The sequence below is a fragment of the Heterodontus francisci genome, chromosome 3, assembly GCF_036365525.1.
Source record: "Heterodontus francisci isolate sHetFra1 chromosome 3, sHetFra1.hap1, whole genome shotgun sequence".
In the NCBI taxonomy this organism is placed as follows: Eukaryota; Metazoa; Chordata; class Chondrichthyes; order Heterodontiformes; family Heterodontidae; genus Heterodontus; species Heterodontus francisci.
This window is the reverse complement of record NC_090373.1, coordinates 105,169,027-105,195,138: the sequence shown is the minus strand read 5'-3', so window position 1 is coordinate 105,195,138 and position 26,112 is coordinate 105,169,027. Positions and strand designations below refer to the sequence as shown.

Here is a 26,112-nt window from a genome sequence, read left to right as displayed (position 1 = left end):
TATATTAGCATTGATTGAGGATTAGTTATTGGACAGAAAACAGGACATTTTGGGCTGACAGCCTTTAACTTAATGGGGTACCGCAAGAATCAGTTCTTGGACTTCTAATGAATGACTTAGATGAGGGGACCGAATGTAAGGTATACAAGGTTGCTGCTGATACAAAGATAGGTAGGAAAGTAAGCGATGAGGAGGAGGCAGAGGGATATAGACAGATTGGGTGATTGGGCAAGAATCTGGCAGATGTGTGAAGTGTGAGGTTATCCACTTTGGTAGGAAAAATAATAAAGAAGTATATTCAAAAAATGTGAGAGACTGAGAAATGTGTGCATTCAGAGGGACCTAGTGTCCTTGTACATGAATCACAGAAGTTAACATACAGGTACAACAAGCAATTAGAATGGGAAATTGTATGTTAGCTTTTGTTACAAGTATAAGAGTAAACATGTCTCACTACAATTGTACAGAGCATAGTTGAGGCCACACCTGGAATACTGTATGCAATTTTGGTCTCCTTACCTAAGGAAGGACATATTTGCCCTAGACGGAGTTTAACAAAGGGTCACTAGACTGGTTCCTTGGATGAAGGGATTGTCCTATGAGGAGAGATTGAATAGACTGGGCCTATATTCCCTGGAGTTTAGAAGGATGAGAAGTGATCGAATTGAAACATATCAAGTTCTTGAGGGGCTTGACAGGGTAGCTGCTGAGAAAATGTTTCCCCTGGCAGGGAATTTTGAACATAGGCTCACTAGGTGGAATCCTCCCGGTCCCGGGGAGGAGGGTTGAAGGCATGACTGTGAGAAAAATGGAAGATTAGGGCATCAGGTTGGGTGCCCTGATGTGTTCCTGCCTCCAGGCAACCTTGCAGTAGACAGGTGAACACCGGGAGGGGATACATGCCCGGCAGTGGCGGGTAGCCACATAGGCCAATTAAGTACCTAATGGGATGGACAGCAAGGACTCCACCAGGATCTTCCTGTCGTCGGAGCGGACCCCCGCTGAATGTAGAGCCCAGTAGTTCTGTGGAGGCAGCTTCCCAATAGCAGGCCAGGTGTGGGGAATGGGAGGGGCATCAGAGCTGGAGGCTTCATTGCGCAATGATGGGACTGCAGGGACGAAAAGCCACACCAGCAGCTTAAACGAATCCTCCGGAGGGGTTTCACCTCAGCTCCGAGGGCCCTACTGACTTCAGGCCTCTTCATTTTTGGAATTTTACTCATGCTTCTGAGGGTGCCTCCATGTTGAGGTACCATTGTACCCTGGCTCAGCAATGCCCACCTCTCCTGGTGGGGCTTCTGGCCTGACATCGCTGCGGACCCTCTGATTGGGCATCCAACTTCAGAAACACACCTGCCATCCTTAATTCGATGGTGGTGCAGAGGCAGCCAGTTATGAGGCTGCCTCCCAGAAGATCAAGCCAGAGAATGCACTAAAGACCCTTGTGAGGTCAGAACTCAGAAATGGTCCTGACTCCTGAAAATATTCTATCAGCAGAACATTCTGCCTGCAGTCTTAGAATTAGGGTTTGGCCATTTAGGACTGAGGCGAGGAGATATTTCTTCACTCAAAGAGTTATGAATCTTTGGAATTCTCTACCCCAGAGAGCTGTGGATGCTCAATTGTTGAGTATATTCAAGACAGGGGTCGATAGATTTTGGGGTACTAAGGGAATTAAGGAATATGGGGATAGTGTGGAAAGGTGGAGTTGGGGTATAAGATCAGCCATGCTCTTTTTGAATGGTGGAGCAGGCTCGAAGGGCCAAATGGCCTACAATAGCTCCTATTTCTTATGTTCTTATGTTCGTATGTTATCTTTATATAGCACCTTTAACATAATAAAACATCATAAGGTGGTTCACAGGAGAATTATAAAGCAGAATTTGACACTAAGCCACATATTGAGGAACATCTTAAAGGAGAAAAGAGTGGTAGAGAGGCAGAGAGATTTAGGGAGGGAATTCCAGAGTTTAGGGCCTTGGCAGCTGAAGGCACAACCACCAATGGTAGAACAATAAAAATCAGGAATGCTCATAAGGCCAGAATTAGAGGAGTGCAGATATCTCAGAGGTTGTGCAAGTAGAGGAGATTGCAGAGTTAGGGAAGGAACAAGGCTGTGGAGAGAATAGAAAATGAGGATGAGAATTTTAAAATTGAGGCATTGCGTATCCAGGAGCCAATGTAGGTCAGCGAGCGCAGTGTTGATGAGTGAAAAGGGCAAGTTCTTGTCAAGTCAGTGATTTTTACTTAATTACAGTCTGGAGGGGACATCAACAGTGCACCCTATGAAGATGCGTAGAATTACTGACAGCAACTTCTGGACTTTCATGCTTAACTGCGCATGTGCAGACTCCAGAAGTTACTTTCAGTTTCGGAGGAGTAACGACAGTGAACATTGACAATACTGCTGTCTTTACTAATGCAGAATCCAGGCCATATGATGCCAAGGTTGCAAACAGTTGATGCAGCCTGAGACAGGGGCTTGAGAGTGGGATGAAATCATTGACAACCGTATGGTGTTTGTGTGGTAGCTGCAATCCTCCCTATGTTTAACTGGAGGAAACAGTGGCTCATTCAAGATTGGATTTCAGAACAGTCTGACATGACAAAGTTGATGGAGGATTTAGAAATGATGGAAATATAGAGCTGGATGTCATTAGTGTGCATGTGGAAGCTGATCCCTTATCTGCAGAGGAAGTTGCCAAGGGGCAGCATATAGATGAGGAAGAGGAGGGGGTCGAGGACAGATTCTTGGGGGACTCCAGTAGTAATGGTGCAGTGGCAGGAAGAGAAAGCATCAGTGGACTTGCTCTGTCTATGATCAGGTATGTAAGAGTTGAACCAATGAAGCAATCCCATTTAACTGAGCAATGAAGAAGAGGCATTGGAGGAGGATGGTGTTGACCATCTCAAATGCTGCAGAAAGAACAAAAAGGACATGAAAGGAGAACTATTTACAGCTATTTGGTGTGGTAAGGGGACAGGGCAGCAATTTAGTAGGAATTGAGTCAAGTGAGCAGGAAGTGGGGTCATGGACAAAATGAAGTCACAGAGAGCATGATATGAGATGAGAGGTGAACGGGAGAAAGTAGCAGCAATGGCTAAATTTATGGTTTCAATCTCTAGTGACAAAGAAGTCCATCAGGTCCCATACTTGTTGGAGATAAAGATAAAGAGGGCAGGAGTGAGGAGTTTAAGATATCATTCAGCTGTTAGCTGTCATTTGTACACCCTCTAACAAATAATAGTGATGCGAATGAATGTGGCATCACATGCTGCACAATGAAACTCAACAACTGTCATGTTTCTCAAAGGAGAAACTGCTTAATATGGTAACATTTCTGTAATATCAAAATGCATTATCAGAACTTGACAATGTTATCAACAAGGCAAGGGGACATCATGTGAATAACTAAAAAGAACAGAAAGTTGCAAAACACCAACCATCACAACAGTGTGAAAAAGGGTCATCATTTTGAAAAAGGTGATGGAAAAAAAAATTAAGTTTTGATGCTGAAAGCTTGAATGGACATTTTTAATGTTCCCTGTCACCAAAGAAAAGTCAAACGTGACTGGAACACTAAATTATAGAGATCTTCAAAATGATACCAAAGGGCCAAAACACCTAGCCTGGAGTCCTGATTTTCTGGTAAGTTTAAATTACAATCTTTTTTGTGTTGAAGTCTCCCAGTGCAGTGCAGCATAAATAGTTTGAAAGGCACCTTGCATAAAAATAACTTAATGCCAATAGCATTCTAGGTTTTATAAATAAGGGCATGTAATACAAGAGTAGAAGAGTAATGATAATTTTTTATAAGGCAAGGGTTGAGCCATAGTTATAATATTGTATGCCATTTTAGGCACCCCATTATAGAAAACACCTTAAAACTATAACAAGCACATGATGTACATTCAGCAAGATGATATAAGTGATGAATAAGTATAGATTGAATCGTGAAAGAATTTTTCCTCTATAATAAATTAAAGCAAAATACTACAGATGCTGGAAATCTGAAATAAAAATAAAAAATGCTGAAAATACTCAGCAGATCTGGCAGCATCTGTGGAGAGATAAGCAGAGTTAACGTTTCAGGTCAGTGACCTTTCATCAGGATTGGCAAAGATTAGAAATGTAATAGGTTTTAAGCAAATAAAGCAGAGGTGGGGGAAAAAGAGAACAAAACGGGAGGTATTGAAAAGATGGAGAGCCGGAGAGATTAACTGACAAGGAGGTCATGGGGCAAAGGCAAAGAGTATGCTAATGGTGTGATGAAAAACAAAGCATTAGTGAAGAGGGAGTGTTAATGACAGAGTAATGAACAGCCCTAGTCAAAAGCACAAACATGAACAAACAGTGGGAAGGCACATGGTAAAAGAAAATGAGTGATGAAACAAACTAAAATGAAATAAAAATAAAAATAAAAATAAAAAAGGGCCAATCATGCTCTGAAATTATTGAACTCAATGTTCAGTCCCGGTGGGCTGTAGCGTGCCTAATCGGTAAATGAGGTGCTGTTCCTTGAGCTTGCATTGATGTTCACTGGGACACTACAGCAAATCCAGGACAGAGATGTGGGCATGAGAGGAGGGGCATGTGTTGAAATGGCAAACGACAGAAAGCTTGGGGTCATGTTTTCAGACTGAGCAGAGGTGTTCCGCAAATGTACAGGAGACCCCATTGTGAGCAGCGAATACAGTATACTAAATTGAAAGAAGTACAAGTAAATCACTGCTACACCTGAAAGAAGTGTTTGGGGCCTTGGATAGTGAGGGGAGAGGAGGTAAAAGGGCAGGTTGCATGCGATTGCATGGGAAAGTGCCGTGGGAAGGGGACGAGCTGGAGGAGTGGACCAGAGTGTCGCGGAGGGAACGATCCCTTCGGAATGCTGACAGGTGAGGGGAGGGGAAGATGCATTTGGTGGTGGGAAGATGCTGGAGCTGGCGGAAATGGCGGAGGATGATCCTTTGGATGTGGAGGCTGGTGGGGTGGAAAATGAGGACAAGTGAATCCTGTCATGATTCTGGGAGGCAGGGGAAAAGGTGAGGGCAGAAGTGCGAGAAATGGGCCGGACACGGTTGAGAGTCCTGTCAACCAGAGTGGGGGGGAATCCTCAGTTGAGGAAAATGGAAGACATATCAGAAGCACTGTCATGGAAGGTTGCATCATCAGAGCAGATGCGTTGGAGACGGAGAAACTGGGAGAATAGAATGGAGTCCTTACAGGAGGCAGGGTGTGAAGAAGTGTATTTGAGGTAGCTGTGGGATCAGTGGACTTATAATGAATATTAGTGGACAATCTAACCCCAGAGATGGAGACAGAGAAGTTGAGGAAGGGTTGGAGATGGGCCATGTAAAGGTGAAAGAACTGTGGAAATTGGAAGCAAAGTTGATAAAGTTTTCCATTTTGGGGCTTTTTCCTCTGGTTAGGCAGTCAGAGATATAGGACATCACTAAAATATGAAATCGTCACAAGACAGTAAGGAGAGAAGTTAGGAGAAATTTATTTACACAGAGGAAGGATGCGAAGGTATTAGGGAGGGTGCAGAAAAGACTCACAAGAATGGTTCAAGGGATGAGGAACTTCAGTTACTTGGATAGATTGGAGAAGTTGGGACTGTTTTCCTTGGAGAAGGGAAGGTTGAGAAGAGACTTGATAAAGATATCCAAAATCATGAGGAGTCTGGACAGAGTTGAATGGGAGAAACTGTTCCCATTGGTGGAAGGATCGAGAACAAGAGGGCACAGATTTAAGTTAATTGGCAAAAGAAGCAAAGGCAACATGAAGAAACACGTTTTCATGCAGCAAGTGGTTAGAATCTGGAATGCACTGCCTGAGAGTGTGGTAGAGGCAGGTTCAATCGAGGTATTCAAGAGGAAATTGGATTATTATCTGAAATGGAAGAATGTACAGGGCTGCAGGGAGAAGGCGGGTGAGTGGCATTAGGTAAATTGCTCCCTCAGGTAACTTGCCTCAATGCAGTGGAAGTATTGATAGTAAAACATATTAATTTCTACTGAAAGATAAGATCTAATTTACTTGTAATATCTTTAGATTTATTGAAGTAAAATGCACTTGTTCTTCTTACGTCTGTCTTCAGTGGAATGCCTTTTCCTCTTCCAAGTCAACCCTTCAAACCTAGTGCATTTATTGAGAAGATCCTTCACCCTCTTGTAACTGTTTCTGGAACATTCTGACTGATTTGATGCAGGTTTTTCTCCTCCTGAAAATATCAAATTATTCATATGCAGGATGTCCTGCTTGGTGCAAGTTGCAAAAACTTATATATGTCCTCCATGTACATGTTGCAAAGGCTTCCATTCAGAATAATGCACTGTCCTTATATGATGCAAAGTGTGCTTGCAGTGCAAAGTAACAGGCAGTAATATAATCACCACTTCTCTGTATTGAAGCAGAATGCCTCCACATTCATATTTGTAGCTTTGTCACTGACACATTCTGCACAGTAATAAAACAGCTTTCATCACATTAATACCACTAAATGGTACAATTAAAAAGGGGTTGCAGAAACAGAGAGACCTGGGGGTTCACATAAAGAAATGTTTAAAGGATAAAAACATTCAAAAAACAGAATCATGGCTTTATAGAGTACAAAAGCAAGGTTATGCTAAACCTTTAAAAATTACTGGTTAGGCCCCAGCTGTATTGTGTCCAATTCTGGGCACCACACTTTTGGACATATCTCAAGGCCTTGGAGAAGATGTAGAGGAGATTTATCAGGGATGATGATCATCAGTTATGTGGTGTGACCAGAGAAACTGAGATTGTACTCCTTAGAGCTGAGAATGTTGAAGGTAGCTTTGATAGAGGTATTCAAATCACAAAGGGTTTTGATGGAGTAGTTAGGGAGAAACTGTTATCCCTGGCAGGAGGGTTGGTAACCAGAGGACATAGATTTAAAGTAATTGACAAAAGAAGCAGAGGGGTAGATGAGGAGAAATATAGCAAGTTGTTATGATCTGGAATGCACTGCCTAAAAGGATGATGGAAGCAGATTCAATAGTAATTTCAAAAGAGAATTGGAAAGTACATGAAAATGAAGCATTTTCAGGGCAGTGGGAAAAGAGCAATGGAGTGGGATGAATTGAATAGATCTTTCAAAGAGCCAGTACAGTCACAATAAGCTGAATGGCCCCCTTCTGTGCTGTGTAATTTTATGATTTCTAACATTGATGTCAAATGAAGGTCTGGACTGATGCTTGATAGATAACTCCAGTTGACTACCACAGCAACTTAGATATTACAGTTTGGCGGAAGTTAATTGCATCTGCACTCACCTTTCCCCCACCCAAATCAAAATTATGTTTTTAATTCACCAATATTAAAACTATATGGCCAAGTTAAACTTAACGCATGAAATGCACATGTTCATTACCAACACACAGTTGCACCATTATTTTGCAACATTTTTCACATTCTGATGTGCACCATAACGTTATCAGAGAATAAGTTAGTTATTGAAGAATTCAGGATGTTAGATAATATATTGTGTATGATTTGCAAAACAATCAGCAAAAGAACAGTTACCTCAAAGTCACTAAATGAAAATAATGCTACTTTTCCTGGCATGTAAATTCCATATGAATGCTCAAGATTACAGAAGGTATATTTACATAAATTTAGCATTAATGAGAAGTTATTTGCTTTGTACTGGCACTAAATTTATGGAGTATGAATCAAGTGCTAAAAATTTACCTGATCCAAGGGAATCACACTTCAGTGCTAAATTGAACTTCGACTCTACATTCCGGCTGATTTACACCAATTTTGATGATTTGCAGCATTGGTACAAAGCAAAACTGATGCAGTATTTGTAGGATTAATACACCATCAATTGCAGGTGCAAGCACATTTAGCATCAGCTAATTTTTATTTCTTCTGTTTAAAGTGATACTGCATCTAGTTTTTGAACTATTGCTGCTAAGAGTTCACTTTTGAACTGCGGACAAGCAGCGCTCACCAAAATCCACCTGACATGTTGGTGGGGAGGCCCACAAAATTTTGAGTTTGCATCTCATTTTAATATTGCCCATGAGCTTCATACTCCAAATTGATGTCTCACTGCAGCTCGTTGGTTCCAGACCGGTGCAATATTAGGTAGTTGGACACTCCGCCGATCCACAGGAAGATGCTGAGGAAGGAGATGAATACAAAGTGGAGCATGTGCAGGACAGCAATAACCTAAAGTCATTTGGTGAAGCACTCCTGCTCCTACTGGCTCCACAAACTTGTAACTGGTCCATTTTGAGAGGATGAGCAGAAGTCCCTTCAACAACTGCTAGTTAAGCCATGGGCAAGTTGTAGGCAGTCCCATTACCATCCTGTTAACACTGACAATCAGGCCCAATGTTAATAATCAGCATTCACAAACAACTGTCAGTTATTGTGCATAAGTTCGAATTTATATTAGAGTCATAGAGTTATACAACACAGAAACAGGCCCTTCGGCCTATCGTGTCTGTGCCGGCCATCAAGCACCTATCTATTCTAATCCCATTTTCCAGCACTTGGACCATAGCCCTGTATGCTATGGTGTTTCAAGTGCGAATCTAAATACTTCTTAAATGTTGTGAGGGTTCCTGCCGCTACCAGCCCTTCAGGTAGTGTGCTCCAGGTTCCAACCACCCTCTGGGTGAAAAATATTTTCCTCAAATCCCGTCTAAACCTCCTGCCCCTTACCTTAAATCTATGTCCGCTGGTTATTGATCCCTCCGCTAAGTGAAGAAGTTTGTTCCTATCTATCCTATCAATGCCCCTCATAATTTTGTATACCTCAATCAGGTCCCCACTCAGCCTTCTCTGCTCTAAGGAAAACAACCCTAGCCTATCCAGTCTCTCTTCATAGCTGCAATGCTCCAGCCCAGGTGACATCCTGGTGAATCTCCTCTGCACCCTCTCCAGTGCAATCACATCCTTCCTATAGTGCGGTGACCAGAACTGTACACAGTACTCCAGCTGTGGCCTAACTAGCGTTTTATACAGCTCCATCATAACCTCCCTGCTCTTATATTCTATGCCTTGGCTAATAAAGGCAAGTATCCCATATGCCTTCCTAACCACCTTATCTACCTGTGTTGCTGCCTTCAGTGATCTATGGACAAGTACCCCAAGGTCCCTCTGACCCTCTGTACTTACTAGGATCCTACCATTCATTGTATATTCCCTTGCCTTGTTAGTCCTCCCAAAATGCATCACCTCACACTTCTCAGAATTAAATTCCATTTGCCACTGCTCCACCCATCTTACCAGCCCATCTGTATCGTCCTGTAATCTAAGGCTTTCCTCCTCACTATTTACGACACCTCCAATTTTTGTGTCATCTGCAAACTTACTGATCATATCTCCTATATTCACGTCTAAATCATTAATGTACACTACAAACAGCAAGGGTCCCAGCACCGATCCCTGTGGTACACCACTGGTCACAGGCTTCCACTCACAAAAACAACCCTCGACCAACACACTCTGCCTCCTGCCATTAAGCCAATTTTGGATCCAATTTGCCAAATTGCCCTGGACCCCTCGGCTCTTACCTTCTTAACCAATCTCCCATGCAGGACCTGGTCAAAAGCCTTACTGAAGTCCATGTAAATTATATCAACTGCCTTACCCTCATCTACACATCGAGTCACCTCCTGGAAAAATTAATTCAACTTAGTTAGACACAATCTCCCCCTAACAAAGCCATACTGACTATCCCTGATTAAACCCCACCTCTCCAAGTTGAGATTAATCCTGTCTCTCAAAATTTTTTCCAATAGTTTCCTTACCACTGATGTTAGACTCACTGGCCTGTAATGACCTGGATTATCCCTGCTACCCTTGTTGATTAATGGTACCACATTCGCTGTCCTCCAGTCCTCTGGTACCTCTCCTGTGGCCAGAGAGGATTTGAAAATTTGTGTCAGAGCCGCTGCTGTCTCCTGCCTTGCCTCACATAACAGCCGGGGATACATCTCACCTGGGCCTGAGGATTTATCCACTTTTAAGCCAGCTAAAACAGTTAATACCTCCTCCCTTTCAATGCTAATTCGTTCAAGTATATCACAATCTCCCTCCCTGATCTCTACACCTACATCGTCCTTCTCCATAGTGAACACAGATGAAAAGTAATCATTTAAAACCTCACCTACGTCCTCCGGCTCCACACACAGATTGCCACTTTGGTCCCGAATGGGCCCTACTCTTTCCCTGGTTATCCTCTTGCTCTTAATATGCTTATAAAACACATTGGGATTTTCCTTTATCTTGCCCGCCAGTGTTTTCTCATGTCCCCTCTTCGCTCTCCTATTACTTTTTTAAGTACCCCCCACCACCCCCACCCCAACACTTTCCGTACTCCTCTAGGGTCTCTGCTGTTTTCAGCATTTTGAATCTGCCATAAGCCTCCTTTTTTTCCCTTCTCCAATCCTCCATATCCCTTGACATCCAGGGTTCCCCAGACTTGTTGGTCCTTCCCTTCACCTTTACAGGAACATGTTGGCCCTGAACTCTCATTATTTCCTTTTTGACTGACTCCCACTGGTCTGATGTCGACTTTCCTACAAGTAGCTGCTCCCAGTCCACCTCAGCCAGATCCTGTTTTGTCATATTGAAATCGGCCTTCCCCCAATTCAGTACTTTTATTTCCGGTCCCTCTTTGTCCTTTTCCATAACTACCTTAAATCTTACAGAGTTATGGTCACTATCCCCGAATGCTCCCCCACTGACACTTCTACCACTTGTCCGGCTTCATTCCCTAGGATTAGGTCCAGTACTGCCCCTTCTCTAATAGGACTTTGTGCGTGCTGGCTCAAAAAGCTCTCCTGTATACACTTTAAGAATTACTCCCCCTTTAAGCCTTTTGCACTAAAACCATCCCAGTTGATATTGGGGAAGTTGAAATCCCCTAATATTATTACCCTATTATTTTTACACCTCTCTGAGATTTGCCTACATACCTGTTCCTCTATCTCTCCCTGACTGTTTGGAGGCCTGTAGTGCACTCCCAGCCAAGTGATTGCCCCCTTTTTGTTTTTAAGTTCTACCCACATGGCCACATTTGAGGAACCTTCTCAGATATCATCCCTCCTTACTGCAGTAATTGACTCCTTGATCATCAGTGCATTGCCACCTCCTCTTTTGCCCCCTCCCCTGTCATGCCTGAAGATTCTTCTTCTTCTTCTTCTTCTTTTGGGCCTCCTTATCTCGAGAGACAATGGATACGCGCCTGGAGGTGGTCAGTGGTTTGATTCTATACCCTGGAATATTGAGTTGCCAGTCCCTCCCTTCCCTCAACCACGTCTTTTTGATTGCAATAATATCATATTCCCATGTGTTAATCAATGCCTTCAATTCATCTGCCTTACTAGTAAGACTCCTTGTGTTAAAATAGATGCAATCCAGCCTTGCATTATTTGCTTGTGCCTTTACAGGTCAATATTTGCTCTGCCTTCCAGACTGACTCAGTTTCTCTTCTATATTTGACTGTGCATCACCCCCCCTACTGTACCTCCACTCTGTATCCCATCCCCCTGCCAAATTAGTTTAAACCCCCCCCCCCCCTCCAACAGCACTAGCAAACCTCCTAGCAAGGATGTTGGTTCTGTTCCGGTTCAGGTACAACCCGTCCAACTTGTACAGGTCCCACCTTTGCCAAAAACAGACCCAGTAATCCAGGAAACTAAAGCCCTCCCTCCTGCACCATCTCTTCAGCCACACATTCATCTGCTCTATCCTCCTATTCCTATACTCACTTGCACGTGGCACCAGGAGTAATCCAGAGATTACTACCTTTGAGGTCTTGTTTTTGAATCTGTTACCGAGTCCCAAAATTCTTGTTGCAGGACCTCATCCCTCTTTCTACCTATGTCATTGGTACCAATGTGAACCATGACTTCTGACTGTTCACCCTCCGCCTTCAGAATGTCTAGCAGCCGCTGTATGACATCCTTGACCCTAGCACCAGGGAGGCAACGTACCATCCTGGAGTCATGTTTGTGGCCACAGAAACGCCTTTGTGTACCCGCAATGATAGAATCCCCTATCACTATAGTCCTGCCACTCTTCTTCCTCCCCTCCTGTGCAGCCATGGTGCCATGAACTTGGCACTTGCTGCTTTGCCCTGAGCCATCTCCCCCTACAATATCCAAAGCGTATATCTGTTAGAGAGGGGGATGGCCACAGGGGACTCCTGCACTAGCTGCCTTCCTCTACTCAGCCTGGTGGTCACCCATTCCCTTCCTGCCTTTGCAGCGTTTGCCTGCGGTGTGACCACCTCGCTAAACGTGCTATCCATGACGCATTCAGCATTGTGGATGCTCCACAGTGAAACCACCCACAGCTCCAGCTCCGTAATGCAGGTAGCCAGGAGCTGCAGATGGATACACCTCCTGCACACATGGTCATCAGGGACACTGGAAGCGTCCCTGATTTCCCACGTAGCGCAGGAGGAGCATATCACAGTTGCAAGCTGTACTGCCATGACTTACCTTGAGATTAATTACATACTCCCTTTGATTAAAAAATGCTAATTACACTAGGGGCCTTGTTCTACTCCAAGCACTACCCACTACAATCTAATAGGTTTTATTACTACTGGTAAACTTTACTACCAATAAAACCTTACAATTACTGATAAATTATCTGAATTTTGAAAGATAAATGAGAAACATAACAAAATACTTACCAACCAATCACTTACCTGTTTCCCTGTGACACCACTTTTTAATTTATTCTCTGAATGTGATGCGGTCAAAGACTGAGCCCCAGCTCCCGGACTGCTCTCCTCTCCCGCTGTTTTGAAGCTCTCGGACCGCTCTCCTCTCCCGCTGTTTTGAAGCTCTCGGACCGCTCTCCTCTCCCGCTGTTTTGAAGCTCTCGGACCGCTCTCCTCTCGCCCTGTTTTGAAGCTCTCGGACCGCTCTCCTCTCATGCTGTTTTGAAGCTCTCAGACTGCTCTCCTCTCGCACTGTTTTGAAGCTCTCGGACCGCTCTCCTCTCGCACTGTTTTGAAGCTCTCGGACCGCTCTCCTCTCATGCTGTTTTGAAGCTCTCAGACTGCTCTCCTCTCGCGCTGTTTTGAAGCTCTCGGACCGCTCTCCTCTCACGCTGTTTTGAAGCTCTCAGACTGCTCACCTCTCCCGCTGTTTTGAAGCTCTCAGACCGCTCTCCTCTTGCACTGTTTTGAAGCTCTCGGACGGCTCACCTCTCGCGCTGTTTTGAAAATTAACTGATGGGAAATCTATTGGTATTAGCTTTGATGTGTTATTGATAATGTAACAAATCACCAGCACTTTTGAGACATTAACATTCCTGCCAAATACAAACAAAATCATCTGTTATTCCGGATGGAATTTTTCTGAGGCGGTGGAAGTGCCGCCGCCAGGTCTGAAAGCGGGAAGCAACCCAGCTTCAGCAGGCAGCGACGCCCAGGGCCACATTTTGCCAGCAGCAGCCAATTAAGTGGCTGCCACAGGGGCTGCTATCCTATTAAAGATGGCAGCCTTCCCCCAAGAGCCGCCGATCCAATCAGAGGGCCAGCAGCTCAGCAGTCCCAGCAGCACCACTGCTACTGGTAACCATTTCTGAGGCTGCAACTGCAAAATGAGGGCGCCTCAGTGGCCGGATACCCTCAAAGAGGGTTAAGTGGGGTTGGGAGTAGCTGGGAATACAGGCCCCGATGATCAGGTGTATTGGGGGTGTTCGATCGTTGAAGGCAGGCAGTGGCGTTGCCGTGGAGGGAGGCCATTGCCTCTGGTGGGCCTCTCTGTGGACCATGGAGTACCCCTAAAGAAGGGGCTCCAACTGCCGGAGTCTGCTGGGAGGCTGCCAGGTTTCACTGGGCGGTCTCTCCAACCGGCGGCGGGCCCTCCCAACGCAGGCAAAATCCCTGTGGATTTAAGTGGTTCATTTGGCCTCCTGGTGGGCAGCCAATTAGTCAACTTCACCGCCACCATGGCATTTCGCTGCCCGATACCTTCCTGCTCCATTTTGCCAGCCTTCCTGCCTCCCAATTCCTCACCAAAGGGCTAGAAAAATTCAGCCTACCAGCTTTAATGTTAACCTACTATGAATTGTAATTATAAAGGTTAAACAGTGGTAATGAAAACTCACTGAGTGGTGTTGGGAAGGTGTATGGTTAGTAAGTTGGTTACTTTCTAATAATTTAAGATAGAGAGCAGAAGAAACTTTTTTCACAGAGGGTTGAGAGACTGTGGAATTCGCCACCAACTTGATTGAAGTAGAGACCATGGTCATGAATTTCCTTAGAGCTATTCTCACTCCACTGCTGTAACTTCACTGTCAGTTTGCACACATAGGGCAAATTTAGTGAACCTATCGCGGACCCTGGAGGTGGACCCGGAAGTAAGCACCGTCACCATTCATCTCGTGCGGGTTGCACAATGCAATCACAGGGCAGGTGGTCAATTATAATTAAGGAGGAGCAGGGCCCGGCCAATCACAGTGCTTCTAGGCACTGAATACGGCATCAGATAACTCCAAAGCAGGTGTTAGCGCCATATTTAAAGCCCTGCCAGCTCTGCTTGCCTTACTGCCTTAGAATAATTTGCTGTTTCATGGTTTCTGCTGTCTGGCAGAGGCAAGTTATAGGGTGGCCCCATGGTTTGGTGATGCGTCCCTGGAGATTCTCCTGCAGGCTACAAGGGAAAGGTGGTAGGTCCTATTCCCCAGTGATGGCAAGAAGAGGTCCTCCAGCCTGACCAAGAAAGCCTGGATGGAGAGTGCAGAGGACGTCAGCAGCCATGGGGTCACCCTCCGAACATGGGTCCAGTGCTGCAAGAGGGTCATTGACCTCTTTCGTTCTGCCAAGGTGAGTGCTTCATTCCTCGCTCCATTTTAGGGATTGCATGTGGCTATGCAGGAGGAAGCAGGACATGGGGAGGGAAGCACCATAAAGGCACTGGCAAAGGAGGTTCGGCACCACCTCTTCCTGACAGATACATGGCGGCATCTCAGCCACAGGCCACCTTCTTTCACAGTTCACCCCCATTAACTCCCCTGAGAACTGACATGAGGGTGAGCAGGGGTCAAGGGTTTTCCACTAGTAGAACTGCCATATTGATCTTTCTGCGAAGTGTGGCTAAATCCATTTTTCCACTTGCAGGTCAAGAGGGCCCATAACAGCAGGGTGACATCCCAGACTGGTGGAGGAATTCCAGACATCTAACCTTTCTCAACAGCTGAGGTGAAGGCTGGAATTAGCAGGGACCCAGGGCGGCAGCGCAATAGTGGATGGTGAGACTAGAGTTTCTGTGCAAGACAGTGAGGATTGTCTTCAAAGAACATACAGCACACTTCTGGAGATCCACATCACACATGGTTGGCATGCTGAGATCTCCACACCCTAACAAGCAATTGTGTTCTCTCATGCAGGTCGGTGTACGTCGGAGACTCCAGTAGAAGGGAGACATCATTCAACCTCTGAGGAGGGGAAGCAGTCAGAAGATGCACTGTCACATGAGTCACTTGCACTTTCCACCAGAGCAGATACTTCCACTTTGGTGGGTTTCTGCTCGTAGAATCAGGGTCACAAGCTGATGAGAGCGCTGCACATGCACCCAAGCAGCTGGCTGAGGCTGAGACAGCTGAGGCCACTGGCAGTCGGAAGACTGTGGGTGGGAATGACCATACTGATTCCTAGGCTGATGACGAGCCTCTGGTGTCAACAGCACAGGGCATGTTGGAGTTGCAGAGAGAGTATCATCTGGAGGAGCTGCCAGAGACCATGTGCAGCCATGACGATGGAGGAGTCCATCCATGCCATGAGTGCTGCCATGTCTCAGGCGTGCAAGCATATGGCTTCCCCCATCAAGAGATTGGCAACCCTCATAGAGAGCCAGATCCACAGATGTGCACAGACCTGCACATCATCACTTGGCCATGAGGTCGACACAGTAGTGGCGAGGCAAGAGGAGGACGAGGTTCTTGGCGTCTTCTCCAGCTCCTCGCCCTTCTCTGGCCAGCAGCGAGGTTCAAGTGAGCCTTGAAAGGGAGGAGGAGAGGCTGACCTCCACAGCTGGGGGCTCCCCTCAGGGCACTCTGAGTGTGGAGAGTGGCTCCTTAGCCCCTCCGCCAGTGAGCCCTGTTCCAGCAGCCATGATGCCTGAGTAGAGGCCTGCACCTGCGCAGGAAACCCTCAGGCAGCCAGAGGATGGCCGCCAAAATCTTCACAGGCCAAGGAGCAGCCTGATCAACAGCCTACCTCCAACCCAGCAGCTAGCGCTCAGGTTACACCTCATAGAAGCATTCAAAAACATATAAAGAAGTTTTTTCGTTACTGAATTAACTTTCGTTGTGAAAAATGTTAATTCCTTCATGCCTTAATTGTGAGACGCTGACTTCCTCCTTTCCCCTTAATGGGCTGCTTGTGTAGGCACAGCCCTCATTTGATAAGCATCTTACATGGGCCAGAGCATGTGGCTAAGCTGGGTGCTAGTCACGGAATCCAAATAGAAAGGAGGTGACAAATTGAATGCATTGAGGTGAGTCTGTATTGATATCATTCTGAGAGGCCATCATGGTGGCTAGAAGCAGGTAAGTATGAGATTGTCTCTTGGCTCCCTGGCCTGTCGTTCAATTTGCCTGGCCACTGGGGCAAAGTGTTCAACAGCCAGTGCTGCCTGTTCATCACCCTCCTCCGTGTCCTCCTCGTTGATTGAGAAGTGAAGAGTTGCGTTCAATCATATCCTGGTCATGCAAGGCCTCCCCCCTCCAAAGTGCTAGATTGTGCAGAGCACAGCAGACCACCATGATACACGTGACCCTCGCTGGGGCATACTGCAGGACTCCATCGGATCAATCTAGGCAACGGAATCTCATCTTCAACAGCTCAATGACCTGCTCAATGGTCATTCGGGTGGAGACGTGGCAAGTGTTGTACCTCTCATCTGCTGCAATGCGAGAGTTCCTCACAGGTGTCAGTAGTCATTGTTTTCAATGGGTATCCCTTGTCCCCGAGAATCCATCCCTGAAGGCAAGTGGGGGGGACCAAAAAAACAGTGGTACCTGGGACTGTCAAAGTATGTGTGCATCATGGTTGCTTCCCGGGAAGCAAGCACACACCTGAAGGAAACGGTTTCAGTGGTCACAGACCAACTGAACGTTGATTGAATGGAAGCCCTTCCTGATGATGAAGGCAGTTGGCTGGTCCGTGGGAGCCTTGATGGCCACATGCGTGTAATCTATCATACCTTGCACATGGGGGAATCCATCGATGGACCCGAATCCGATAGTCTTCTCGGCCTGACTGTCAGGGTCAGTCAGTAGCCTACATTGTGCAGGCCCTCTTAAACAGGGCATTGATCACCTCATTGATGCGGTGATGGGCTGCTTGCTGGGACACACCACGCATGTTCAAATGATCCAGAGGTGCAAAAGTTAAGTGCCACGGTGATCTTCAAGGCTAAGGACATAGGGTGACCATCGAATCTCATAGGCTGCAACTCGCCTGCAGCAGTGCGCAGAAGTGAGTGACGGCCTCCCTGGTGAGGTGTAGTCTTTGCTGACAATGACGCTCGGATATTTAGAAGTAGTTGATTCGAGTCTGGTACACTCTGTGGTGCAACTGGCCCCTTCTTCGAATGGCCGGCTGCTGCTGCTCTCATCGTGGAGCTGCATGGGCAGGTGCAGCTGCCTCCTGGCCTTCCCTCCATTGGAGGTGCTGCATCATGCCACAGGAGTTCAAAAAGACAGCGGATTGGATTTTGTGCTGGAGGCAGGGCTCCTGGCGCCGGGACAAAAAGGCAGGGGGAGCCTCGCTCTGCCTTTTCATGACCCCACCCAGCAAGAGCAATCCTCCAATCTTTTTAAATCAAATTTTCAGGAGCTGGGATCCCTATCCATTGTAAGACAGAGATCCCACTTCCAAGAGCTGCTGGCCAATCAGAAGGCCAGCTGCTCAGCAGTATCAGCAGCACCACTGAGAGCGGTGGCCACTACCAGTACTACAGAGACCTCGGACCCAAACCCAGCGCTGGAAGCCCGGACCAGAGGTAGATGAGGCGGGGTTGCCGGGGCCAGTCCGGAAAGCCCCAGCGAGGGGGTTGGGGGTGGGCACGCAGTCCAGGGAAAGTGGGAGGGGTCCCAGGGTAAAGTTGTTCACGTTGGGGGTCCTCCAAGGTCCACAAATTGCCCACAAAGGAGGGACCCCCCACAAGCCCACAGGGAGGGCGCCTCATGTAGCAAGATGTCCTCTCTGCACAGCAGAGGCCCCAGAAGATCCCAGCAGCAGCAGGAAGAGTCCCTTAAGGGTCTCAATTGGCCTCTGGGTGGGAAGGCTCCCTGGAAGATTGCTTGACGACGGGGATACGATGGCCCCACCGCCCTGCCACCACGCCTCCCCCCCCCCCTCGGCTCCCTATCGTGATACTCCATGCCCATCCGATTCTGCCTCGGGACGACACAAAATCCTGGCCAGGGTGTATGAGTCCCATGGCCTTGCAGAGATGAAGTTGCCTTGACAGCTCTGCTTTCGCTACTCCTCTCGGCTGTCTCACTAATGGCCCTCAGTGCCCACCCTTGCTGATAGCCAACCCTCTCACCCAATAATATGGCCACCCATGCAGATCACCTGAGACCAAGCCCGCCTAGTACTGCCAGCTGAGACCAAGACTACCCCATAGTGCCATCCGAGACTAAACCCACCTGTGCAGACCACCCGACACCACGAGCCTCCATGCATACCACACAGCACTGTAGGCTGAAAATGGCCTCCGCTCCCCCCTCTTCTCCTATCCAATGCTGTTCATTGCTACATACCCATCGCAGCACTGAGGCCTCATCTTGGTGGCACCAGCTTTTAATGGCCGGGGATCCAAAGACACGTGACAGCTGCCCGTTTGTCCACTTAATTCCAAGTCCCCCACTGAATCACTTTCAATGGCCTGCAAATGTATTATAAGTAACTGTTCTGCAACTTAAACTGCAGTCCCATCACGTTGGGGTTGTGATGCCACTGTGGCGGTTTTCTGCCGCTGACTAAATCCAGAACAAACGTCACAACATCAGGTTTCCGGGCAGATGGGTCTGATACTATTCTCCGGACCCCCACGCCTCATTCCCACTCCAAACATGCTCAGCAAATTCAGCCCATAAACTGGATTTACGAACATACGAACATATGAATTAGGAGCAGGAGGTCACTCAGCCCCTCAAGTCTGCTCTGCCATTCAATAAGTACATGGATGAACTGATTACTCCATATTTCCACCTACCCCCAATAACCTTCCACCCCCTTGCCAAGAATCCATCTACCTCTGCCTTAAAAATATTCAAAGACTCTGCTTCCACCACTTTTTGAGGAAGAGAATTCCAAAGACTCACAACCCTCTGAGAGATATAAATTCTCCTCATCTCTGTCTTAAATGGGCGACCCCTTATTTTTAAACAGTGATCCCTAGTTCTAGATTCTCCCACAAGGGGAAACATCCTTTCCACATCCACCTTGTCAAGACCCCTCAAGATCTTATATGTTTCAATCAAGTCACCGCTTACTTTTCTAAATTCCGGTGGATACAAGCCTAGCCTGTCCAATCTTTCCTCGTAAGACAGCCTGCCCATTCCAGGTATCAGTCTAGTAAACCTTCTTTGTACTGCCTCCAATGCATTTACATCCTTCCGTAAATAAGAAGAACAGTACTGTACACAGTACTCCAGATGTGGTCTCATCAATGCCCTGTATAGCTGAAGCATAACTTCCCTACTTTTGTATTCAATTCCCCTCACAATAAGCAATAGCTTTCTATTACTTGCTGTACCTGCATACTAACCTTTTGCGATTCATGCACTAGGACACCCGGATCCCTCTGCATCTCAGAGCTCTGCAATCTCTCACCATTTAGATAATGTGCTTCTTTTTTATTCTTCCTGCCAAAGTGTACAATTTCCTACTTTCCCACATTATACTCCATTTGCCAGGTCTTTGCCCACTCACTTAACCTATCTACATCCCTTTGTAGCCCCCTTATGTCCTCTTCACAACTTAGTTTCCTACCTATCTTTGTGTCATCAGCAAATTTAGCAACCATACCTTCAGTCCCTTCATCTGAGTCATCTAAATAAATTGGTAAAATATGAGGCCCCAGCACAGATCACTCTGGCACACCATTCATTACATGCTGCCAACCAGAAGAAGACCCATTTTTGCATACTCTCTGTTTCCTGTTTGCTAGACAATCTTCTATCCATGCCATTATGTTACCCCTACACCATGAGCTTTTATTTTCTGCAATAACCTTTGATGTGGCACCTTATCAAATGCCTTGGAAATCTAAGTACAATACATCCACTGGTTTCCCTTTATCCACAGCACATGTGACTCCCTCAAAGAACTTCAATAAATTGGTTAAACATGATTTCCCTTTCACAAAACCATGTTGACTCTGCCTGAATACCTTGAATTTTTCTAAATGCCCTTCTATAATGTCTTTAAAAATAGCTTCTAACATTTTCCTTAAGACAGATGTCAAGATAACTGGCCTGTAGTTTCCTGCTTTCTGTCTCCCTCCCTTTTTAATAAAGGAGTTACTTTCCCTATTTTCCAATCTAGCAGAACCTTCCCCGAATCTAGGGAATTTCCACTGCACTTCCAACGAAGCTATGGGGGCTAAGTGAGAGTGGACTACTACTTGTAGTTGCACTTAACCTAAGCATCCTAACATGCATTTACACTTAAGTGCGATGGTTCCAACACTTGCCATTTAATGAATCAAAAGGATATTTATGACACTTTGTTCTACCTTTCTCTCTATGTTCTGTCTGTTTGCATTTCTTCAGCAATGGCTGAGTTGTTGCATATCCTTCTACTGTGATACACTAAGTACTTAATGATAATCAATATATTCAGTTCCCAGTGGTCTATGCATCTTATGTGCTTGGTGTAGCAGTGCTCAAAATGCGCAATTCCCTAATGTTCTGGTGAGGTTATCAGTGCAGTGCTCAGCCAGTCTCAGGTCTAGTTTCCTAGCATTCCAATAGTAGTTGGTCTTGTTTCCCAGGTTATTTATATTTATTAAGAGTTTTACTTTACTTTTCTAACATTATTATAGTAACATCTATCCAGTTCCTTCCAAATGTGCTTGGGTTGGGGAAAACCAGGCTTGAAGTAGCAATTTGTTTTCAGGGTTTTGATTTTGAATAATCTGAATTGAGGAGCAGCGGGAGGTTACGAAATTGAAACTATTGCAAATACTCATTAATGTGAGTGCTGGATCCAACAGTTTTTGTTCTGAATCACAGTAAGTGTGGCAGTGCAGATTCCTGGACACAGTACTAAGGAAGGACAAAACGTCATCCCAAATGCATCCAAAATCTAAGTGATTTGCATCCGCTTTCTGACTTCAATGAGTTGGACCCTGAAAAACTGTGGTGATTTCAGTCATCCCTCAGCTTGCACATTGGTATTGCTGGTGTGTAGCAGCCCTCTGGAATCAAATACTTCTCAGAGTTCTATGGGTTAGATCAAATCTGCTGAAAATGCAATTGTTATTTAATCTCTTTTAAGTTTAACAAATACTTGAAACTTTAAGCAATATTTGATTAATATACCTTTTAATTTATCATTTTAGGTCAAAATAAACTGGCAACTGGATGCCTTATAATCCTCCTGACTTCAAACTTTTCACACCTTAATTTCAAAGTATCTGGTGGTGATGACTTCTGTATTGTTCAATGGAGAGCAGGACTGATCATGCCTGGAGTGATGGCCTAGCTCAGAGACCTGGGATAACAGAAGACTCAATTAAAATGCAGATATATGAAAGACTTCAAAGTTTTAAAACTGTACACAACAACCAGCAAGCTTCCTCCTGTGTGTTTGAACATGCTGAATAATGCAAGTTTGGTGCCTAGAAGATCAAACTAAAATATTGGTGCCCTCTGCAGGCCAATATGAAAATCTCACTGCACAGTTCTCTTGTATGATTCCAGATTGCCAATTATAACTGCAACCGTTCATCAACAAATTAGATTAACGGTTTATGCTTCAAGGTCATTGTTGAATATACATTTTTCTGGATTAGCCGCAAATGGTGAATTGAATTAGTGCCATGATTTTACTAAGGATTAGATGATGCTACCAAATGTGAGCTATTTTTCACACAAGCAGCACATTTGCCTTAATATATGCAGGTCTAAACTCTCTGAATAGGTTACAAATGTAGGCATTTTTTTTATAATGTTGAAATTGTTTTCCCGAATGATAACTTATGGAGTCAATGCTCAATGATAACACTGCTACCATATAGCTTTGCAGGAAATGCTTTGAATACCCCGGCTCTTCAGTAAGTAGACCACTTCACCTTTTTTTATCCCTGCACAGAAGTAAATGTGAAATTGTGGAAGAAATAGGCTGTAGTAGTAAAATTGAATAGTTGAAAGCCTTTATAGGTCACATGAAAAATAGATGAAAGGCAAGAGACAAACAAAAGTTGGTAGTAGAGAGTAGAGAAGAGAGATTTGTTTCTTAGTCCCACTGCTTCTTCCATGATCCACTAAATCTAGGTACATTTTTATACCTTAATGTATAGAGCAGTTATTATGTTTGAACACAGGGATATATGTACATTTAGATTCATTGATGCAAACTAAATGCTAGAAGTTGTATTTGATGTTATTTTTTAATGCAAACGTCTGTTGAAATACTCTGTGGTGATCACCTTTGTTAATACCTGTACAAAAGGAACATGATTTTCTTCTCTGTATTAATGCTCTGTTGGTCCTATGGTACTTGGAAAACCAAATCTGCAGTAAAATGTGTTTCAAACATATGCCTTTGCTGTATTTGTGATTCATGGTACTGCTTTGTTTGGCGGTGCTATTAAGAACTAAACTGTAGTAAAATGTGGTTGTAAAAACATTCTGTACTTGCCTGCTCAAACCCCCTTTTATTTTTGGCAAATGCTTATATTTGATGCCAAATGCTACAGCCTGGAGTTTTATTTCAGCCTATGTATTTCTATTTATAATACAATAGGAGTATAGTGATTGGTTTGTTACCTAACATATTACCAGAGCACTTAAACCATACCGTTTTTCTTTAAGATAGAGGTTGAATGATATGGTGAGTAAAAGCATGTTCTTAATTCTCATTGATTATGTTGGAATTAGTCCAAAAGCTAACAGAAACATTGCCCCAAAGGGAGTCTACCATCTGTGCAATTAAGATGTGATTCTTTGAGACCAGATAATGGCCAGATTGAGATCTTTATTAAAACAAGTAAAATTAATTGTTTGTTAGATTCTACTTTTAAAATATATTCGTTTGGTAGTACAGAACTTGAGTATTGCTGAAAATAGAGACATTATATCGAAGCTTTTCGTCTTGCACTCATCAGGACAATCCGCAAGAATACCAATGTAAAGAAAACAAGAAATTTATACTGTATGAGAAGAGAGTGCTGATTGGTTGGCAAGTGAACGCTGATTGGTAGAGGCATTGTCATGGAGAATGCACCAGTTAACGGTGACTGGCAGTTAACTGCCAAGCTTTGTTTGAAATTTAAACCAGGCAGCTTGACTTTGATTGGTCAAGGCATTGCCCTGAGGAATGAACCAGTGAATGGCTGTCACTTATTTTGTTTAGCTGAAACAGGCACAATGTTTGTATATATTCTTTCTGTCTGCAAAGAACAGGGCCCTGTGTATTAATACATGTAGCTTCCAGTACGCGCAAATGCGCCACGAGCCCTACTGACAATCTTAAATTGGTTGTCAGCATAATTCTTAGCACACTGAGGATGATTTAGCAAATGTTGTCCAATCGTAAAATCACATCTAATGTCAGTGCCCGTTAACTGGTGCATTCTCCATGGTCACGCCTCTACCAACCAGAGTTCACTTGCCAACCAATCAGCGCTCTCTTCTCATACAATATGACAATATGAATTTGTTGTTTTCCCTTACATTGTTATTCTTGCGGAATGTCCTGATGAAAGCAAGACGAAAACCTTGGACATAATGTCTCTATTTTCAGCAATGCTTTTAAAAAAATACTGCCTTCAAACTCAGTTTATGCTGGTTATGCTTGAAAAATGGAAACCTAAGCTGATTTATTTGGAAATCATCTTTTGTCCAAGCATAGTCCGGGCATCAAGGGGCAGTAATTCACCATGGGTGAGTGCAGTATCGCAACGATTGCCTATTATATGCCCAGCCCAATATTCAGTCGCGTTGACTTCAGTAGAACTGACAGCCAATTTGATATTGCCCATTTTGAACTGCCAGTCAAGATGAATTACTACACCCATGGATCTCTACCAAGATCATCCAAAACAACTAGAGAATATTAAGAATGTTTTACTTTTAATTATTTAACCATTTGTCATCATTAGTGAGTTATAAGTCCTTAAAATAATGACTGCAACCTAAATGATTAAGCCCATTGTTTTGATTTGTCTGGCAAGTTACCAGCAAGAACACTAGGTAGATTTTCAGCTTCACCAGCTGAAATGCATAGAATGAAAATTGGGCGGTTTCTATAATGGGCAGATGATCCACTTCACCAGAATTCTGTCCAGGTAGCGGAGTTGAAAACCGACCCATTTTCTTTCACATATTTCAATGAAACATTTATTTTTTATAGTTGTAGATAATACTGAGGAACTTTTTCTCATTCTCAACTATAAAAGGAGATCTGAGCACTGATGGACTTCCATCCAAGAAAAAATCAGAGATTGGAGTCAAATTTGGCAAATTTAAGTTTATACTTATTTTAAACTCCTCGTAATGCCTGATTTTTACGATCTGATCTCTTCTTTGAAAGGAAGTTTAGTTCCTGTTTACTTGCACATCCTTGTGCTAAAGGCACTTTTCAAAAAGCCTTTTTATTTTAAACAAATAAATTTTGCAGGATTAATATATTGCTGTGGGAAAGTATTTAATGCTCTGCGTATTTATTGCAATAATGTAAAACAAAATGTTATTGACTCAAAAAAGTGGCAATATTATTGATTTTATCAATGCCACTGCTAGGTATAAGAAGTGAACACTTTTCCCCTTGCGACATACAGTGCAAGCATCAATTTACAGGTAATTCACAGGGAGTGAAAGGTTATCATGGGTAGGCGGGAATGTGGAGTTGAGGTTACAATCAGATTAGCCATGATCTTATTCAATGGCAGAGCAGGCTCGAGGGGCTGAGTGGCCTACTCCTGCTTCTAATTCATACTGTCATGCAGGCCCCCACCTGCCAATCATGAGGCATATTAATTTCGCCACATGGACATTAAATTTCAAACTGTTATTGAAGTGAAGAAAGGACTTGCCTTAAAAAATTGCCAGATCTTGACTGGAAAGACATTTGCATATTAACAGACAGTGTTTGGAAAGACAAAGCAGCCATTCCCTGACACATTCAACCCATAATTGACCCTTGGCTGGAAAGACATTTGCATTTTAACAGATAGTGCTTGGAAAGGACAAAGGATCATTCCCTGACACATTCAACCTACAATGGACTTTTGATCACCAGACATGGAAGGTGGGGGAGCTCGCATTGCAGGTTGACTGCTAAGATGGCCGAATACACAAGCGGACATGGTCAAACCAGCTAACTTGCTGGGCAACCTGAATTTTTTAAGTTTGCACGAACAGTTTGGGCAGAAAGCTCTTTGCTCCTAGACTGGGAAGATCTCTCCTGGCTGGCTTGCCACAGCTTCTCCTGTCTGCCTATTCCCATCTCTTTCTCACAGAACTCCAAATCTACTGAAGAGACATGAACCCTAAGAGAGAAAAGTGTCCTACAGTGAACAAGGTTTAAGAAGAATACTGGGCCCCAACAAAAAGTAAGATCTACATACAATCAAGGACTCTATAGTGAGCTCGAAGAACCATAACAAAACCTCATCAGATATTGCCTCAAACCTTTCCACTTTATTTTTCTTCTGCTCTTTTCGGTCTCTATTTACATGTATGTATCGCGTATGCATGCTAGCGTGGGCACGTCGTACATCCGTAGGCGTCAACCGAATTAGAGTTGAAGTTCAAGTTCAATAAATTTCAACTTTTCTTCTTTAAACCTAAGAAATCTTGTTTGTGCTGGTTTCTTTGCCTTATAATTGGAAAGTGGTGAACAAGGATTCACCAAGGGGGAGCTA

At 44.5% G+C, this 26,112-nt stretch overlaps 1 protein-coding gene across 1 annotated transcript in view; it reads left to right on the top strand.

Annotated features, from left to right (window-relative positions):
* nkain2 (sodium/potassium transporting ATPase interacting 2) overlaps positions 1-22,751 on the top strand; it is an 804,285-nt gene extending 781,534 nt beyond the window's left edge. The window contains exon 7 of the mRNA XM_068018278.1: positions 21,586-22,751. Within this exon, the coding sequence (XP_067874379.1) occupies positions 21,586-21,595 (10 nt within the window). The 3' untranslated portion in view covers positions 21,596-22,751. The remainder of the gene's footprint in view (positions 1-21,585) is intronic.
* Positions 22,752-26,112: the final 3,361 nt, after the last annotated feature.